Below are 20440 nucleotides of genomic sequence, written 5' to 3'. Positions count from 1 at the left end.
ATGCATCAAGTGAAATCTTACATGGAATACCAAAAAATAAAGCAGAGATAAGATGAGCCACAGACAAAGCAGGAGATTCGCGGCCACTCGGCTGCTTCTTCTTCTTGTGACCATTTTAGCCTGCATGTTGTCTTTCCTCATGATATTTGTTTCCACTCCTCTATTGCCTGCTATAAAGGATATCATACCTTAGTATTCATATACGCTCATGCCACGAGGATAACCTTGACTCCGTGGCGCTGAGTGATAGTGAATTACTAATGAAACGCTGTATTTCATTAGTAATTCACTATCACTCAGTGCCACGGAGTCAAGGTTATCCTCGTGGCATGAGCGTATATGAATACTAAGGTATGATATCCATTATAGCAGGCAATAGAGGAGTGGACACAAATATCATGGGGAAAGACAATACGCATGCTAAAAGGGTCACAAGAAGAAGAAGAAGCGGCTGAGTGGCTGCGAGTCTCTCGCTTCGTCTGTGGCTCATCTCATCTTTGCTTTATTTTTTGGTATTCCATGTAAGATTTCACTTTATGCATTATAAAAAAATCCTTTCTTGGGGACAAGGTTTGTAAAAAGCTAATAGAAATGTTGTTTTGTGAACATAAATGCGAGAATGTGAGAGAATTTGTACATAGCTCCTCTAACTTCCAATGGCTCATGTGACATCATAAAAGTAGTGGTACAACGGTGGCCCAATATGCTGCTAAACGTATATATCATTTTGTTTTTTAACCCATGTAGTATGTTGGGGACCAGCCCAGAACGCATCCCCCCCTATTTCCATTATTTCCTATGGGAAAATTACGTCCGCTTAACGAATTTTCGCTCTACGAACAGCTTTGACACCCCTTATCCTGTTCGTTAAGCGGAGTATTACTGTATTGTCATTTTCTTCTCTAAAAACTTGGGGGTATTTGTTATTAATGGTACAGGTACATATATATGATTTTTTTTTTTTTACCCATGTGGTATGTTGGGGACCAGCCCAGAACGCATCCCCCTATTTCCATTATTTCCTATGGGAAAATTACGTCCGCTTAACAAATTTTTGCTCTACGAACTGTTCGTTGAGCAGAGTATTGCTGTATTTATACAGTAATCGCCTACGTATCCGGATCGCCACTATCCAGAATTCGCTACTATCCGGCTACCCCCAAGCGTATTCAAACCTACCGTGCGAGCGATCCCTCAATCCCGCTAGGCAGCAGCACTTACTCTCATGCCCTCCTGTTCTCAGCTTCTCACTCGCCGACAATTCGAGTAATGGCGACACTATTCGGCGAGTTTATAACACTCTTCGTCATTTTAGCATGGCAGGAGTGTACGTACGTCCCAGCACCACTTAAGGTGGCGTCACACTAGCACTTTTCCATTATCTTCTATGATTTCCGTCGTTTTTAACTGTTCCGTCAACTCTTTCTGTCGTCTTAGGTCAGACAAAACACATCATTTTCCTCTAGCATTAAATTCTAGTCAAATTAAGATCTTTATATATATATATATATATATATATATATATATATATATATATATATATATATATATATATATATATATATATATATATATATATATATATATATATATATATATATATATATGTATTGCTTAACCCTTATGTCCCGGCGATCGTATATGAACGATTGGCTTAGTGCATCTGTAGCGACGGCGATTGTTTCCGTAATCAAGAATTTTCGCGCCTCATGTTTGAGCTCCATGCACGGTTTTTCGAGTCAGATGAGGAGTGGAAGTATCTGGCTTCTTTTTCCACCCATAGTGTTGCCACTAGCTCTGTATATTTAGGGGTAACGAAGCTATTCTCCTATTCTGAGGACGACACTTGGCAATCCCAGCGACCCGCCGTGTCGAAAGCACCCTGATAAGAGCGAAGGGACGTCTCAGTTCATAACTCACTATGGAACAAGACAGATAATTTTTATTTAGCAGTGCGTCTGAGCCTGACTACAGTGACAGTGATTATGAGGAAGAAACTGAAGAAAGCAAAGACAGCAGTAGTGAAGACTCGGAAAATGATTCAGAGGATCCACCAGTTTTCTCAGAACAGAGAAGACAGAGATAGTGGTGATGGAGAACAGACTCCAAACATCGTATTGAGAACCCAGAGTGGCTCACGGAGATGCAGGCGTGCCTCTCGTGTTCTGGGAAGACGATCAAGGGGCGTGTGTGTGTGTGAGAGAGAGAGAGAGAGATGATACCAACATGTTATTTGCTTGAAACTTGATATGAAAAAGGGTGAAAAAATTCTCTCTCTCTCTCTCTCTCTCTCTCTCTCTCTCTCTCTCTCTCTCTCTCTCATTGAAGTGTACAATTTCTCTTCCAAGATGAGAGAGAGAGTGTGTGTGTGTTTGTGCGGTGTCATCGCTCACCGAGCTGTTTCTGCTTGACGGATCACACAGCGGGCGGAGGAGGAATCCTTGATAAGGCAATAACTAAACTTTCAGAGGTCACATCGAGCTAGAAAGTACATCATTGTATTCAGAATAACAAAGAGAAAATAATTATTAGTATTCAAACAGTCTTCTGACAATTTCTAGGTTTACCATTTTTACCCGTCATGGGATATTGGAAAATAGTTTAATCACCGGAGCATAAGGGTTAAGAACCAAACAAATGAGTGCAAAGGTGGAAAGGAAACCCAAGGCAGAATCAGGAACACAGTTTATTCTCTAACGTTTCGACAATAGTCTTCTTCAGAGAGTAACAAACATGGAAAGCCTAGCTGTATTTATACCTCCGGGCAGGATCACCTCGCCGGACGCCTGGTAGGAGAGTGCGCTGATTGGCTGGCAATGCCGAGACTGGCCGCAGCTCGGGAGAGGTTTACAAAGCCATCTCTGTGGTTTGTGACCTCCTTTGTTGCAATGTAAGCGGCTTCCACCAGCTTCTTCTTTCTTTTGTTGAAGCCTGTGTGCAAGGCTCTTGTGCGGTCCCAGCTTGGCAGATGATCGTATTTCTGTGCGTGTATCACAAGGGAGTTCATCGTTCTGTGTTGCCGAAGGTCGTTCTTGTGTTCTCTCACTCTTCTTTCCAATCCCCACGCCCTCTCGCCGTAGTACGTAGATACACAGCCTCCACATGGTATGGAGTAAACTACACTTTGTTTATTTTGTCCGCCAACCACCTTTTCCTGCACTAAACACTGTATGTTTTGCCCCGAAGCGTACACCTGCGGCTGACAACACTTTAGTTAACTTTTCCACGCCTTTCGCATACAGAACCACCAAGTACTCTTCTCTCACTTTATCTTCACGTTTCTTCTTAGATATCTGTACAGCTTTATACTTCAGTTTGCGGAGGAGACCCAGAGGGTACCGAAGCTTACGGAAGGCCTGGGTAATATAAGTGAGGTCATCCTCCAAAAACTCTTCGCTGCAAATTCTTAATGCCCGCAGGTAGAAGCCAATTACTACTCCTGTCTTGGTCTTCTCACTGTGTGCAGACATGTAGTGGATGAAGTCCTTTCTGTATACTGAAAATTTCTTTCTGTATACTGAAAATTTTACACTGTTACTGTGGCGGTGTATCACTTTGTCGAGGAAGGGTAGCTTGTTTGCCTCTGGTTCAACCGTAAACTGTATGCACTCGTTCACTCCGCTTAATCTCCTCAGCTTGTTTTCAATATTTACGTTATTAGGCACTATCACCAACACATCCATCCCATGATGCGCACAAACTCATCTTTTTCTAACATTTCCATATAAAGGGAAGCCATCACTGCACTCAGAGAGGAGCCCATGGCTAAGCCACGGTGCTGCGTGTACTCCTGCCCCCCGAATACGAACGCACCAAAGTTCACAATTAAGGAGAGACCACACAGATAATTGACGAAAATCCCTCCATTTTGACATTTTTCATTTTTGTGCTAAAATATTTCCTTTGCCATAGAACTACAACGTGGTAAGTGTGAAACACATATCAGAACCATATAACCCATTCCCTGGCCCCCAAAAGCTACCCCTCTCACACCCCATCCCACCTGCTGCATCGCAATAGGCCAGCTCTGCCACACACACACACACACACACACACACACACACACACACACACACACACAAACACGCACACAATGTCTGCACAGCATACTCATACAGTGTGTGTGTGTGTGTGTGTGTGGTGTATTTGTGTGTATATATATATATATTTTTTTTTTCGTGTAAATTTTTTTTTTTTTTTTTTATAGATCACCATTGTCAATTCATGTTTTCTATCATCTACATATTCTAGAGATCGTATAAAAAAAAGGGCACACTAAAGTGACTTGGCATTCGAGCCTTGTAAGAAAATAAAGTGTATTCGTGATTTTCTCAAAACATATTATCCCACTTCCATGGTCAATATCTCCTGTCTTTTTTGTAATACAGAAGTGACACTTTGCACACTTTTTTGCATGAATACATATGTATAAAAGTATAGAACGATTTTGTACAAAAAAGAATTACACGACTTGCAAAAAAATCACGAATGAGGCAAAAAAGTTATACTTTTTTCTGAGTGGCATTTTTGACATATTTCGGAGTGATAGGAGAAGTTTCAGTGTATAGATTCATTGCTGAATGTCTTCAGAATACACTGGAATAAATATCTCATCAAAGAAAGAAATCTTTGATTTTAAATTGAATTTTATATGACTGCATATATAAACAATTAAAATATATACTATTTATGACCCAAAAGTTATGAAACTTGGCCAGAATATGTAAATGCTCATGAGAAACACAATGGTTATAAGAGTTTAGCTCTAAATACAGCCTAGAAAAAATTGAATATACATGTTTGGTGTCCCCATAATCCCACTAATTCCACATAATCCACTTTGTTCAAACACAAATCACTATCACTAATATTTTCCACTGTCTTTTTTACGGCATTCATAGCTCCTTCCACCGGCACTTGTGTGAAGAGAGACTTCATGTCGAAACTTGCCATCTTCTTTTCCTCGAAGTTTATCTGCTGTAGTCGCTGGATGAGGTCGTATGAGTTCCGTAGGTGCGCGTTGCTCATCACACCCAGTGATGCAGACAGAGGCCTGGCCAATACCTTGGCAAGCCTGTGCGGCGCACTGCCAATCCCAGAAGTGATGGGCCTCATCGGTACACCAGGCTTGTGCACTTTAGGAAGTCCTTGCATCCTTGGTGGTCTCGGTGCCTCCTCCAGGAGTCTTGGTAGCGACTTGCCTTCTTCTCTTCGCTACTAAGACTCCTGGAGGAGGCACCGAGACCACCAAGGATGCAAGGACTTCCTAAAGTACACAAGCCTGGTGTACCGATACAGTGTTTAGTGCAGGAAAAGGTGGTTGGTGGACAAAAAAAAAAGTGTAGTTTACTCCATACCATGTGGAGGCTGTGCATCCACGTACTACGGCGAGACGGCGCAGGGATTGGAAGGAAAAGTGAGGGAACACAAGAATGACCTTCGGCACCACAGAACGACGAACTCCCTTGTGATACACGCACAGAAATATGATCATCTGCCAAGCTGGGACCGCACAAGAGCCTTGCACACAGGCTTCAACAAAAGGAAGAGGAAGCTGGTGGAAGCCACCTACATTGCAACGAAGGAGGTCACAAACCACAGAGATGGCTTTGTAAACCTCTCCCGCACTGCGGCCAGTCTCATCCTCGCCAGCCAATCAGCGCGCTCTCCTACCAGGCGTCCGGCAAGGTGATCCTGCCCGGAGGTATAAATACAGCTAGGCTTTCCGTGTTTGTTACTCTCTGAAGAAGACTATTGTTGAAACGTTAGAGAATAAACTGTGTTCCTGATTCTGCCCCGGGTTTCCTTTCCACCTCTGCACTCATATATATATATATATATATATATATATATATATATATATATATATATATATATATATATATATATATATATATATACCAGTGGTTCCCAAACTGGGGGGCGCGCCCCCCTAGGGAGGCGTAAAGAGAATTCAAGGGGGGCGTGAAGTCATCTGCTAAAAAAAATGTTTTAATAGATTATAAGAATAATAAAATCAAAATGTCTCTCTGGAATGTACTATTATTTGTTTGAGTGGCTTTCATTATTAAAATTTAATACAAACAGAGATCTGTTTTCCTGAACAATGCTAAGAAATAAATGCAATAAAATAAAATAAGTTCACATGAGCAAAGAGGAAGTGGGAGGGGGGGGCGTGCGGGTCTACTGGAAGCAAGAAGGGGGCGTCAGGTAAGATAGTTTGGGAACCACTGATATATATATATATATATATATATATATATATATATATATATATATATATATATATATATATATATATATATATATATACATACATACAAAGTAAGTCCTCGTTATACGGTACATATGCATGCCTGAAAACTTAACGCATATCTAATTTACCGTATACCGAACCCATTATAATATGTAATAATAGGGAATGCTTTCTAGCACGTCAAAAGTCACCCCTACAGAAATGAAAATACATGAAAATAATCCTAAAAGAAAAATAAATAGAAAAAGTAAAGTACTGCGCAAAAGAATTAAACAGAAAATGTTTTTATTTACCTTTCAATCGCCATGTATTCTATCAGATGATGTCCTTCCCAAGGCTAAGGGACAGTAGGGATTTCAACCCTTACTCATCTTCCGCCGAGTGGGCAGACAAGGATAAGACGTCGTCGTCTGCACTGTCGGAAGCAGATATAGAAAGGCCAGCTGTAGCAGGGTCGGCAGGTGCGATAGGGATGACATGTCTGACTGGCTTGAAGAACAAGTAAATGGAAGACTGTTTAGTTTTCCTTGTTTTTTCATCATAGATTTCTTGATAAATCTTAACACTTTTCTCTACCTCATGAGCCACTGCTACACCTGGCAGGATTTGGGTTACATTCCTTCAGGGCTTCCAGAGCTTTTTTCAATACCACCGAGACATTCTCTAAGAGTTTTGATTCTAGGCCACGCACAGGTTCATCCTTGTCTCCTTCTTTTTCTGTCTCCTGTGATGCCTTGTCTAACTCTGTAAGTTCATCATTTGAGAGAGATTCAGCATGACTTTCCAAAAGATCTTGAACATCATCATCAAACTTCATTGAAGCTAGCCCTATGGCGCAGATTTACTATATCATTTCTGATCACACCGATGTCATCTTCAGCGAAGCCTGGGAAGTCACGCGCGCATTCTGGCCATACTTTATTCTATACCAAGTTCATGGTAGACGTCTTCACTTTGTCCCAAGATGACTTGATGTTATCTAAGGCGTGCTTGATGTTATACGACTTCTACCATTCACTGATAGTGGGCTTGCCAGGCCCATCTGTGCCCTTTGTCAGTTGTTGCATGGTTCGCCACTGGTAGTAAGCTTTTACTGTTTGCCATGGTTATTATGAATATATTTGTGCTTACAATAGACCCTTTAATATTCCATTTATTCATCTAATTAGTAATGCATGTAAGTAATATGTAATGCAGTTAAAAAAAAAAAGGGAGTCGGGGGAGGGGAAGAGATAATTAGCTCCAAGGGTGGTCAAGTTAAAGTCAGTACTGTGAGTGTCACGCCAAGTTCATGGTAGACATCTTTACTTCATCCCAAGATGACGATGTTATCTAAGGCGTGCATGATGTTATAAGACTTCCACCATTCATTGATAGTGGGCTTGCCAGGCCCATCTGTGCCCTTTATCAGTTGCTGCGTAATTCGCCGCTGGTAGTAGGTTTTTAGTGTTTGCCATGATTATTATGAATATATTTGTGCTTACAATAGACCCTTTAATATTCCATTTATTCATCTTATTAGTAATGCATGTAAGTAATATGTAATGCAGTTAAAGAAAAATTAGGGGAGGGGAAGAGATAATAGACTCCAAGGGTGGTCAAGTTAAAGTCAGTACTGTGAGTGGCGGGGAGGTGTGGCGTGGATGACGTCATCACCCCTGCTCCCTCGTGCTGGGTCCTCTCAGATGACATGAGCGGATACCGTATCTGTGAATTTATCGGATAAAGAACTACTGTATAACGAGGACTTACTGTATATATATATATATATATATATATATATATATATATATATATATATATATATATATATATATATATATACAGTAAAACCTCGCTTGATATATATATATATATATATATATATATATATATATATATATATATATATATATATATATATATATATATATATACAGTAAAACCTCGCTTGATATATATATATATATATATATATATATATATATATATATATATATATATATATATATATATATATATATATATATATATATATATATATATATATATATATATATATATATATATATATATATACAGTAATACCTCACTTGACGAACGTCTCTAAGGACGAACAATTCGGGAGACGACCAAAAAATTTGTCAATATATCGACCCAGGGGACGAACGATATTTCGGGGGACGAACGTGGTTAAACGGCTCACCGGCAGGCAAGCCGTTTGTGTGATAGCCAACCCGGCTATCACACAACCACAAAACAAAACATAAGCACAAAAGAAAATAAAAACAGGAACATACGAAAAATATTACATAACATAATCTCCGTGCCACCACGATTTTCTCCTGTTTTTCCTGGGAATGGTGATGTTACCGGCGCGCTCTACTGTAGCTTCCTCGGCGTTATCCTTGCTGCTCTGGTGGCTCTCAGCATTGCTGTTATCATCATCCTGGCCATGTCCAGGTACTGCAGATTGTGGCACATCCATCGCAGCTGTTTCCTCGCTCGCCTGGCAAGGAACACCGCCCTACTTCCCGCTCCTCTCACACTGAGCATCACCTCCAGGGATCAAAGGAACTTCCTGGCCACGTACCTTTAACTTTCCTTCTTGGAACTCCAAACTTGCTCCCACATGCGTGAGGAAATCAATCCCCAGCAGGCAAGGGTCTTCCAAGGCAGAGACGAAGACTGGCAATCTTTCCATGTTTCCCACGCCGATGTTCACTATAACGGGCTTCCACATAGCAGCACTGACTTGTGACGCTACACAGCTGTTGTGCAGCTCTGGCACACTGCGCGCATCCAAAGTCCTCTCTCATGACTGTCTTCTCGGATCTTGTCTGTCTTCCTCCCCATCCTCCTCTCCTCCATTCCATCATGCCATCAATGTCCAGTCTCTCAAGTAAATAACCTTTTCTTTTTTATTCATTTTATTATCATTTTGATAGAATTTAGGTAAGTAAAACAATTAAGGCTGTCTATAATTATTTCATTCATGTCATGCATACATTAAAGGTCTATTTTTAATGGGTTTTATGGACAAAAGTATGATTTTTTTGGGGGGGTCTGAAACGGATTAATGTTATTTCAATACATTCTTATGGGAAAAATTGATTCAGGGGACAAATAGAGCGGGTGACGAACAGGATTTAGGAACGAATTATGGTCATGAGCTGAGGTTTTACTGTATTTTCTCTCTCTCTCTCTCTCTCTCTCTCTCTCTCTCTCTCTCTCTCTCTCTCTCTCTCTCTCTCTCTCTCTCTACTCTCTCTTTCTCTGGCCGTGTCTCTCACTCTTTCTTCTCTCTCTCTCTCTCTCTCTCTCTCTCTCTCTGACCTACTATGGGTTTCACTGGCCGTGTTAATTTTTTCTAATAATTCCTAATTGTCGGATCAGTATGGTATTTCAACACAAAGCCTTTTACATCCCTACCTAATTTATGGCCTACATAGCATATTGCTATATGTGTTTACTAAGGAATTTACTCTTGTATATTTAAGTCGAATCCAGGCATGGTCACTAAGGTCTTGTACATATTCGAACGAGTGTGGGGTACTCATCTAGCCCCTCCTACACCCCTACCAACCTCCAGACTATTCCCTCCCTACCCTCATACTGCACACCCAAGCCACGCAGTGCTGAAGGCATTAAAGGCAATCCTGTTGTTAATGGTTGTAAAGCTGTATGCGTGCCCTAAAGGAATATAATATTGAGGACCAAGGCACAAGCACAACAACCATCAACAATGTCACGCATGTTGCTCCATTGCCCACGTGGATGCAGGACAGCATTTGTTCTTTGCCTCGTCACATTGTACAGCGGTGAGAGGACCCATGGTACAACATACATAAGTTTGAATAGGTAGGTGGATAATATCGTCTATTTACTGGTTTGCACAGGTGGTAGGGAAGGGGAAAGGGGTTGATAAGAATGTGGGTAGATCATAAATGTTACGCCACAACATCCCTTTACATTGTCTCCCCTACCATTTAATTGGTATGGAGTTGATGCTAATATATGCCCGTGTAAGAGAATTTGCTATATATAATATAGTTCATTCCATGTTTACATAATATGTACACGTTTCATTCCTACCCGTATGCATGATCATTCATATAACAATATCGTGACTTTAATAAAGAGAATAGAAAAGAAATGCAATTGACCCTACAATTATAGTAACATTAATAATTATCCAGACAGGCCATATGACCGGGTTGCACACACCATGGGCGTCATGGTGAGAGGAGTGAGGCAGATGGTCCACCGCGCCACCACATCCTCCCTTTTCACACTGGCAACACCAATTACACCGACCGTCTTTGATAACTTTGCAGTCGGTGCCATATGGCGTCACATTCATCGGAGGTTTGCCAACAAGCAACATCTTACACTCAGTGTATTATCGACGGAGCTTAGAACTGAAGGTATTATCCCTGAACATACCTCAGAGACAGTGGTTTGGCAGCTTCTACACACCATGGGGTTTAAATACAAGGTATCTCAGCAAAAGATGTACGTGAGAAGGGAATCCCCTGACATGGTGTGTCGCCGGATTCGTGCTCTCCGGGCTCTCCAGCACTACCGGAAAGAAGGGGTGATGGTGGTTTATGTGGACGAGACGTGGTTTATCCACCAGAATGGGTCATAGCAGGGAGTGGGATGGATACCACACAGGCTGTCACCAACACCACCTACAGTCAACAGGTACCACCTGAAGAAGGGGAGCGTTTTGTAGTGGTCGCAGGTGGCACGGCCGGCGGCTTTGTTGAAGGCTCTTATCTGTGCTACCCAGCCAAGTACTCCCAGGGTGATTACCATGGTGAGATGAATGACGATCTATTCCAGCGGTGGCTAACGACCCACCTCCTGCTGTCACTGCCAGAACCCTCTGTACTGGTGCTTGACAATGCACCGTAACACAGCCAACTGACAAAAGAGAGTTGATGCCCTACCACGGCTACCAAGAAGGCGGACCTCATCAGCTGGCTCGAGCACTGCAGTATATCCATCCCACCCGCTGCCACACGCCGTCAGCTGCTGCTCCTCTGTCGGCAGAACCGTCCAGAGCCCCAGTACAAGATAGAAAACACCATTCATGAGTGGGGCCATGAGGTTGTACAGCTGCCACCTGGCCACCCTGAGCTCAATGCCATTGAGCAAGTATGGGGTTGCATGAAGCGCCATGTGCATTTCTCCCTCCAGCGATTCACCCGGGCAGACCTGCAGGCCAGGTTAGGAGAGGCCAAGCAGTTAGCAAATAAGGACGTATGGTTGGCAGCAGTCAGACATTCCCAAAACTTTGAAAAAGGGTACTGGAGGTCTGATAACATCCATGAGGGGGTGTAACCCGTAATCATCAACGTCGCCAGTGATGATGAAAGTGAGGATGATGATGATGTGTTCCTGGACAGTGACTGTGAATATATCCTTTACTATCATGTTTGCCTCTATTTATTCCTACAATGCATACTCGTATATCAATCATAATACTTTCATTTCATAAAAAAATTTTGTAATACAATGTATAATAAACAGTAACCTCATAATAGCCCACAGTATATATTGTATATTTATTGCCTCAAATATACTTGATAAGGCTACAACACCATTATTACCATAGGCATCAATAAGCAAAGATGCAGTGATGCAGAGAAGTACAATTGTGCAATTTGTATGGAATGCTGTGGTTATGAACGACATAAGTCAACAAAATAATATAATGTCAACTTGACCATGTTGTGTGATGAATACACGGTACTTACTAAAGAAGAAGTTATTACAAAAAAGTCCAGGCCACAGGTAATAACAATAGAGCTTGTTCATTCAGCTGGCAATAGGACCTACGTACAGTACATTTGCCTCCTACTACATTTGCGTAAACATGATGTTATACAGTAATGAACAACGTGATATACGTTTTGCCACCATGAAAGGTTGCAGTGCTCCCAGGTTACATGCCAAGTAATATTGAAAGCTGCACACACTGCATTAATTAGATGCATACATATATGACATATGTAGCTATAAGTACAGTACATAAAGTAAATGGTATAGCATATTAATGGAAGAGGCAGGAAATTGAGTAATGAGGGGGGGAGAAGGAGGAGATGGGGAGGGATATGGAAGGAGGGTGGAGGGGGGAAATATCGGGGGGGTGTTTGGGGAGAGGGGAGTGGTAGAAGTGTAAAAGGCTTTGTGTTGAAATACCATACTGATCCGACAATTCGTTTAGGAATTATTTGCGAAAAACAGTGTAACACGGTCAGTGAAACCCATAGTAGCAGTGAAAAGTGGTTCAGTTTTTTGTTTACATTGCTCGGGGCTGCGACGCTCAAGGCAGAACTTCCAAGTAGCAACTGGCCAAAATGAGCTGCTCTGTTATTTATGAGTTTATTTGAAGAGATTTTCATAGAGAGCAATAAGTTCAAAAATAGCAACGAAAAAATAACGACTTGCTGGGGGGGTGAAGGGGCCGCCTTGTTTGTTTATAGTTGAAAAACGCGACAAAGGCAGTAGCGAGCTTGTGTGTGACGACCAGCATCAAAAAGAGTTGACAGTGTTAAGAAAAATGACGGAAAAGTGCTAGTGTGATGCCGCCTTTAGTGTTGTGTGTACATCCCACCACCCCTTGTATTGCTTATGTACCATTTTTTGTTCCAGATTATACATTTAATGTGCTTAATTCATTGTTTTCTTATCCATTTCGGTTATGTACATGTTTTCTCTCAATTTACAAGGGGTTGGGAGAGGAAATTCTGCATATCCGGATATTTCGCATATCTGCCAGGGCCTTGGCTGCTATAATTCGGATACACGGGCGATTACTATATATATATATATATATATATATATATATATATATATATATATATATATATATATATTATATTCATACACACACATTTACATATACATACAGTAGAGACTCAAAACTCAAACTTAATTAATTCCAAATGGCTGTTCGAGTATCAAAAAGTTCGACTATCGATACTTATAACTCAGGAAGCTCATTCTAATCTTAGGAAAGCCTCAAGTTTATAGAAATTTCAATGTAATTATTTTTTTATAATTTTTGTTTGTACATACCATAAGTGAAGGCTGGTGATGGATAACATAGAAGAGGAGGGGAAAAGGGTGGGGAAGAAGAGGGAGGTCGTCAGAGGACAAGTCACCATCCATGAAAACGTCTGGTATGATTCCTGTGAACCCACTAGTAGAGAGATGTGGCTCACTAACACTTCCACTTTCACTAGATTCCTTATTTTCACCACCAATAAGCTTCTTTGGTAACAGTATAAGTTTCTAAATGAAAAACTACTGACAGACCGCAGAAAAATGTTGTTTTTTCAAGACTGCAGCAGAATTAGGGATGCGTACTGGTATCCAGTATACCAGAATACCAGCAATTTTTTTCCTGGTAATACGGTATCAGAATGGGACCATGGCGTTGGCAAGGAGAGAGAGGCCAAGAGCTTTGTTTACAACCATGTATGCGACCATTTGATTACCAGATATGTTCATCACTATTAAGCCTTTGGTGTTTATGTAAGTTTAGAAATGAAAAAGTACAGACAGAATGCAGGAAAATGTTATTCTGAAGACTGCAGCAGCATAACTTGTGGAGAGGGGAAGGAGAGGCTAAGTAGCCTTTGTCTACAACCTCGTGTGTGGACGTTCATCAATCAGATATTTTTTCGAGTATTAAATCGAACTTGCGTTAAAGTACACCCAACCCTCCGTTATCGCGCGAAATTAGTCCCTAAAAAAACCCGCTATAGCAGAAAACGCGATAACGGAAGTGAAGAATAAATAGGAAATGAATAAATTGATGCCTCAACCCAAAAATTTTCCTAAAAAATTTTCCTGTTACTCTTAATTTATTGCGATTAATACTGGTTTAGCTTATTAACATTTGACAATCTGAAATGAATGGAATGGTTAATAATATTTGGTAATATATTATTAATCATCGTCAATGACGATCATCTTTCTCCCTCTCCACCTCTTCCTCCTCCTCCTCCCCCCATCTAAACATTCGTTGGTGTGTGGTTGGGATATGGGTAGTACTACTACTTCTACTACTACTACTACTACTACTACTACTACTACTACTACTACTACTACGGGTGCGTGATAACAATTTTCCAGATGCGCTAAAACTGAATTTTGCAGATTTTCATAAGTGCGCGATAACGCCTAAACGCGATAACGGAGGGTTAAGTGTTGAAAAGTTTGACTATTAAAACGTTCGAGTATTGAGTCTTCACTATGTATATTGTGATGGGCACCGTCTTAATCCCCTTTAAATTATTATTTCATTATATGCGTAGCTATGGCCACCCAGCGCTGGCCCCTCAGGCTGTTCTGCTGAGCAGACAACCCACCTCCCTCTTCTCGCTTCTCGTTGCGAGCGGACTCAGTCTCAAGGTAGCCTTCAGCGGAGATAGACACGCACTCTCGTCGGTCTGGCACAGTGTTAGGGATATTCGTGTTGCTGGGCTTCTCTTGATGCTCATTAGTCATCGGTCTGGGAGTTGTGCCCTCCCTTGAGTAGCTGGCTTGCTACTGGGTAGACTGTGGCTGTGTAGAACAACGGGCTTGTTGTTCTGAGAAAGTGTGGCCGGTTGGGGCTGCATTTCTCGTGCGTTGTCCACTCATGGGGTAGCGGCACGGAGGAGAGACACGCTTTGTCTCGTCCTGTTTGATTGTTGGTGGCCGTGGTCACCAGTGGGGTTTGGTGGGCGGCTGTGTGCCCCCACCATCTTTTGTATAGTTTCAGTAGTATACTGTATTGTAGTGGTAGTAGCCACGCACACTATTGAATGCTGAGAGGCTTCATGTCGGCCAGTGGTGCGTAGTTGTCCGCCGGACTTGTCTGTGACGAGTGTCTGGACTCCGTGTATAGTGGTTGTCACCCGTAGGTGGTGTCTGGGCTTATGTGTACATCACCGGATGTGCTGTACACCTCATATATTGTAGTAGTGTAGGCAAGGGGTGTCAGTCTGACAGGTGTCAGGAAGCACTTGTCGTAATAGGATAGTATAGTAAGATACCGCGCGTGTTGTTCCGGTCTGTGAGTTATCACAGTCTGTGGACAAGGCGTGCGGAGAGGCATTAATACTTCATAGAGGAGTGGGTGGAATTGTCCTTGTGGGCTGTTTCTCTAGGGGGGTATTAAGGCCTCGCCCTGTTACACATAGCATCTACCATTTATAAATTCTACTTGGTTGGGTACAGGAGGAGAAGGAGTTGCTGAGGAGATTCCCTTACAGTGGGGGAAATTATACACTGTTGGCGACCTTGAAAGAACCTGAGGGTTATGGCGGCTGTGAGTTATAGTAGTGGGGACTCTGTGGAGTGTTTTATAATCTCCACTGTACTGACCGTAACAAAGTTAGCGATTTTGCCAGAATAACACTCTAGTGAGCTGTAGCAGTTAACCGCAGCCGCGTGGCGTAATAATATATATATATATATATATATATATATATATATATATATATATATATATATATATATATATATATATATATAGGTATATATATAAATGTTCTTTAGATTCTTGTGATTTTTAACTATGAAAACAATTTTCCTTATTTTGAGTGTAGATTTAAATTTCAGATTGGCCAGACAGGCAAGATTGTTGCACCTGAGCTCTATATTGCTGTAGGGATCAGTGGTGCTATTCAACACCTGGCTGGAATGAAAGACTCCAAAACAATTGTTGCAATTAACAAGGACCCAGAAGCCCCCATCTTCCAGGTTAGTAGGCTTACTTGATGTTGTCATAATGATAGATCAGGGGAACATTGTTCTGTCATTCAACTATCCAAAAACTCTTTCATTTATTGGAAGTGTCAAATATTTTGAGATCCAACTCCTCTTGAAACTTCTGGCACTTTTGCCAAAAACATCAGGCAATTTGCTTCTTTAACTTTTCATCCTTCACATGAACCTGATGGCATCACTGCCATCTCATCTTTTTTTTCAAGCAGAACTCCTTTCCCAAATATTTGCTTAAAACTCTGCCTTGGATGATTCAATGCTTGTTCATCTCTCTCCTCCCTCCTCTGACTACTTCATGCTACTTACTAAAATCTTTTGCCATGATGTTTTTCATGCTCTCACTGCCCTAAACACTTGGAAAGCCTATGGATCACATGGGATCCCTCTTATTGTTCTCAGAAATTGTGTTTCCAATGCTGTATCTTACTTAGTCATATTCTTTCAGTTCTATCTATCAACATATGCCTTTCCTTCTTGATGATAGAGTACTGAAGGGTCTTTGCGCAATGCAGGTCTGTGCATTATGTCCCGTGTTAAGTCCCATAACACATAAACAGAGTGGAAATGACAAGGCAAAGTTCAAATTTTTTTGCCAGACCTTTCCACTGTTGTGTGCGCACCAGAGAGAACTAGGCAGTGTGTTTTCCACTATGACTGAGGTAAGTTGTGGTCCGCTAGCAGTTTCGATAGTACACATGAATGTCAGCGTCAGTCACTGCGCCACCTATTTTCATACAAAACTAACATAACTTGTTAATGAATTCATTGTTATCATGGCTGTCAAATGTTTGAGGATAAACTAGTCTAGTCTCAACAAATAAGGAATTGTGTGGGTAACGTGTAAGCCCTCCATAAAAGGCCCTTGTAGGGTAGTGTGCCAACTAGAGTAGGGCATTACTAGGCTAGTAAAACTAAATTGTACTGGCCCACAAGGTGAGGCCAATAATCCGTGCCACATTGCCATGTCTCTCATTAACCCTTTCCTTCTGGCGCTTAAACTATTTTCCCGTTTGCTATGACGGCTAAAAATGGTAAACCTAGAAATTGTCAGAAAACTGTTTGAATACTAATAATTATTTTCTCTTTCTTATTCTGAATACAATGATGTACTTTGTAGCTCGGTGTGACCTCTGAAAGTTCAGTTTATGCCTTATCAAGGATTCCTCCTCCTGCTGTGTGATCCGTCTTCCAGAAACAGCCCGGAGAGCGATGACACCACGTGCACACACACTCTCTCTCTCTCTCTCTCTCATTGGAAGTATACAATTTCCCATCCAATTTCATCCCTTTTCATATCAAGTTTCAGGCAAATAACATTCTCTCTCTCTCTCTCTCTCTCTCTCTCTCTCTCTCTCTCTCTCTCTCTCTCTCTCTCTCTCACACACACACACACACACACACACACACACACACACACAGAGACGCAGCAGAGGAAGGACGCGATACCGGCGCTCCCGAGAATCAGCTGATCTTCACTACCTTTGTTTGGGTTTACAGTGGCCTGGGCGATAAGTGTGGACTCATTTTCCTTTCATGAATACAGTGTTAAATAATAATGAGTGAGAAAGATATTCCATCTAAATGCAGGTATGTGACAAGGGAAAGAATGAAAGCTGATGATGACAATGTTGGTGAGGGAGGAGGAGAATTTGAAGGCTTTGATACGGCGCAAACTTCACTATTTGATAGAGTCTTAACTATCGAACGTAAATTAGATAAATTGATAAAGGAGAGTATGGGAATGAAAGAGAATGAAGAACAGGATAAAGAGCTCCAGAAATTGAAAGAAAGGATAAAAAGAGTGGAAGAAAACGAAACTAGGCTAAGAACCGAAAATGAAGAATTAAAAGTCCAAATAGCGAACTATAAGAAATTGATGGAAGAAGGACTCGGTAAAGCCGAGAAAGAAAAATAAAAGCTAAAAGATCTAGTTAACAAAGAAGAAGAAAGAGTACAAGACGTGATTAAAAAAGAAGTACAAGCATGGAGAATCCAAGATAAGAAAGACAAGGAATCATTTCAAGAAGTATTTCAAGAACAGTTAAAAGAAAGAGATGAAAATATGACAAGCAAAATGATAGGAGTCCTCAAGAAAAAGAAAATTTAGTAAGAGAAATTGCGGAAAAAAGAAGAGTGTAATTATTTTTGGACTGAAAGAAAAAATGTTAAATATAGACCAAGAAGGGAAAAAGACGAAATGAAATCAGTAAAAGACCTACTAAAACATCTGAATGACGAGGATAGACAGAACTTAGAAGAGGAAGTAGAAGAAATCCATAGAATGGGACCATATCAAGAAGGAACAGTGAGACCAATTAAGATATTACTAAAATCACAAGCAGCAGCAGAAGAAGTACTATATAGAAAAACGAAACTCAGAGAAACAGAAGGTTGCAAAGATATATATATATATATATATATATATATATATATATATATATATATATATATATATATATATATATAGAAAAAAAATAGAAACGAGGAGGAAAGGAAGAGACACAATGAACTGGTGGCAGAAGCAAGAGAAAAAATAATGAAAGGTCAGAGGAGGAGAAGAAGGCATTTTTGGAGAATTATAGGAGACAGGATAAGGAAATGGTATATAAAAGAGAAAGAAGAGAAAAGAATGGAGCAAGTTTAACTAAAAATGATAAGAACAAGAGATTAAAAATGATGTATACAAACATAGATGGGATTTTATCTAGTAAATTAGAATTAAGAGATTACATAAAGAAAGAAGAACCAGATATTGTATGCCTGGTGGAAACAAAGTTAAATGAGGCAATAAAAATAGACATAGATAAAAGGTATAATATATGGAGGAGAGACAGAGTGGGTAAAGGAGGAGGAGTCATGATGATGTTAAGGAAGGAGATAGTGGTAAATCAAGTGGAGTTTGGGGAAGGAAAATCAGAAATACTGTATGTTAAGATGCATATTAACAAAAGGAGTTAACAATCATTGGAACATATGTGCCACCAAAACAAACTCATGGACTAACCAAGAATATAGAGACATGATAGATGACACAATAAGGAGTCTTACAAGAATCATTAAGGAAAGGAGAAAAGTGATATTGATAGGAGATTTCAACTGTAAGGAGGTAGACTGGGAAAATTATGAAAGTGGTATGGGGAAGATGCCTGGGAGATAGATTCCTGAACCTAATGATAGATAATTTGATGGTCCAAAGAGTAAAGGAAAACACAAGATTCAGAGGAAACGATGAGCCGGCAAGATTAGACCTAGTTTTTACAAGGGATATACCAATTAACGATGATATAAGATACAAGTGCCCATTGGGAAAGAGTGACCATGTAATATTAGAGATGGATATAGAAGAAGGAAAGGAAGATAGAGATGAATCATACAAAGGAGACCGATTAAATTACAGAAAGGCTGATATTGAGAATCTCAAGAACTATTTTAAAACGTAAACTGGGAGGAGATGGAAAACTCATTAACGGTTCAAGAGAAATATAACTTATTTTTGGAAATATACAAAACTGGGGTCAAGGAATATGTTCCGAAATATAGACCTAAAGAAGAAGGAAAGAAAGATTGGTTTAATGCAAGATGTGCTAGGGCAAAGGAGAAACGAGATGGAGCATGGAAAAGGTGGAGAAGAAACAGAAATCCAGAAAATAAGGAAAACTTCAAAACAGCAAGAAATGAATATGCTAAGGTGAGAAAGGAAGAAGAAAAGAACTATGAAAAGGACATTGTCAAAAAATGTAAGGAACAACCAAAATTGTTCTACAGATTCATAAATGGAAAAATAAGACAAAAAGAAACAATAGAAAGGTTAAAAGGAGAAAACGGAATGGTGGAAGACCCAAAAGTATGGCAGAACTGTTAAATAGTAAATTTCATGAGGTCTTTACTAAGGAATCCAAATTTGAAAGACCACAGGGTAATAGAGACTGTTTATATGAAGGAGATTAAAGTAACCAAGCTTGAAATAAAAAGTTGATGACGGAATTGGATGAGGAAAAGGCAATGGGACCGGATGAAGTCTCAGGCAGAATACTGAAAGAATGTAGGGAAGAACTAGCAAGTCCAATATACAACATCATAAAATGCTCAATAGAAAATGGAACAGTGCCAGTGGAGTGGAAAAGAGCTGAGGTGGTTCCCATATATAAGAGCGGAAGGAAGGAAGAACCTTTAAATTACAGACCGGTATCACTAACTAGTGTAATATGCAAGATGTGTGAAAAAGTAATAAAGAAGCAATGGATCGAGTTTCTTGAAGACAACAAAATATTATCAAATAGCCAATTTGGTTTTAGAAAAGGTCGGTCATGTGTGACAAATTTATTGAGTTTCTACTCTAGAATAGTTGATAAAGTACAAGAGAGAGAGGATGGGTTGACTGTATTTATTTAGATCTAAAAAAGGCTTTTGATAAAG

At 40.4% G+C, this 20440-nt stretch overlaps 1 protein-coding gene across 1 annotated transcript in view; it reads left to right on the top strand.

The window, feature by feature from the left end:
- LOC123512157 (electron transfer flavoprotein subunit alpha, mitochondrial-like) overlaps nt 1–20440 on the top strand; it is a 200364-nt gene that overhangs the window by 143878 nt on the left and 36046 nt on the right. The window contains exon 8 of the mRNA XM_045268362.1: nt 15860–16000. Within this exon, the coding sequence (XP_045124297.1) occupies nt 15860–16000 (141 nt within the window). The remainder of the gene's footprint in view (nt 1–15859; nt 16001–20440) is intronic.

This window comes from Portunus trituberculatus, chromosome 33 (assembly GCF_017591435.1).
Source record: "Portunus trituberculatus isolate SZX2019 chromosome 33, ASM1759143v1, whole genome shotgun sequence".
Lineage (NCBI taxonomy): Eukaryota > Metazoa > Arthropoda > Malacostraca > Decapoda > Portunidae > Portunus > Portunus trituberculatus.
Note: the sequence above shows the minus strand (reverse complement) of the source record. Positions and strands in the feature narration are given on the sequence as shown.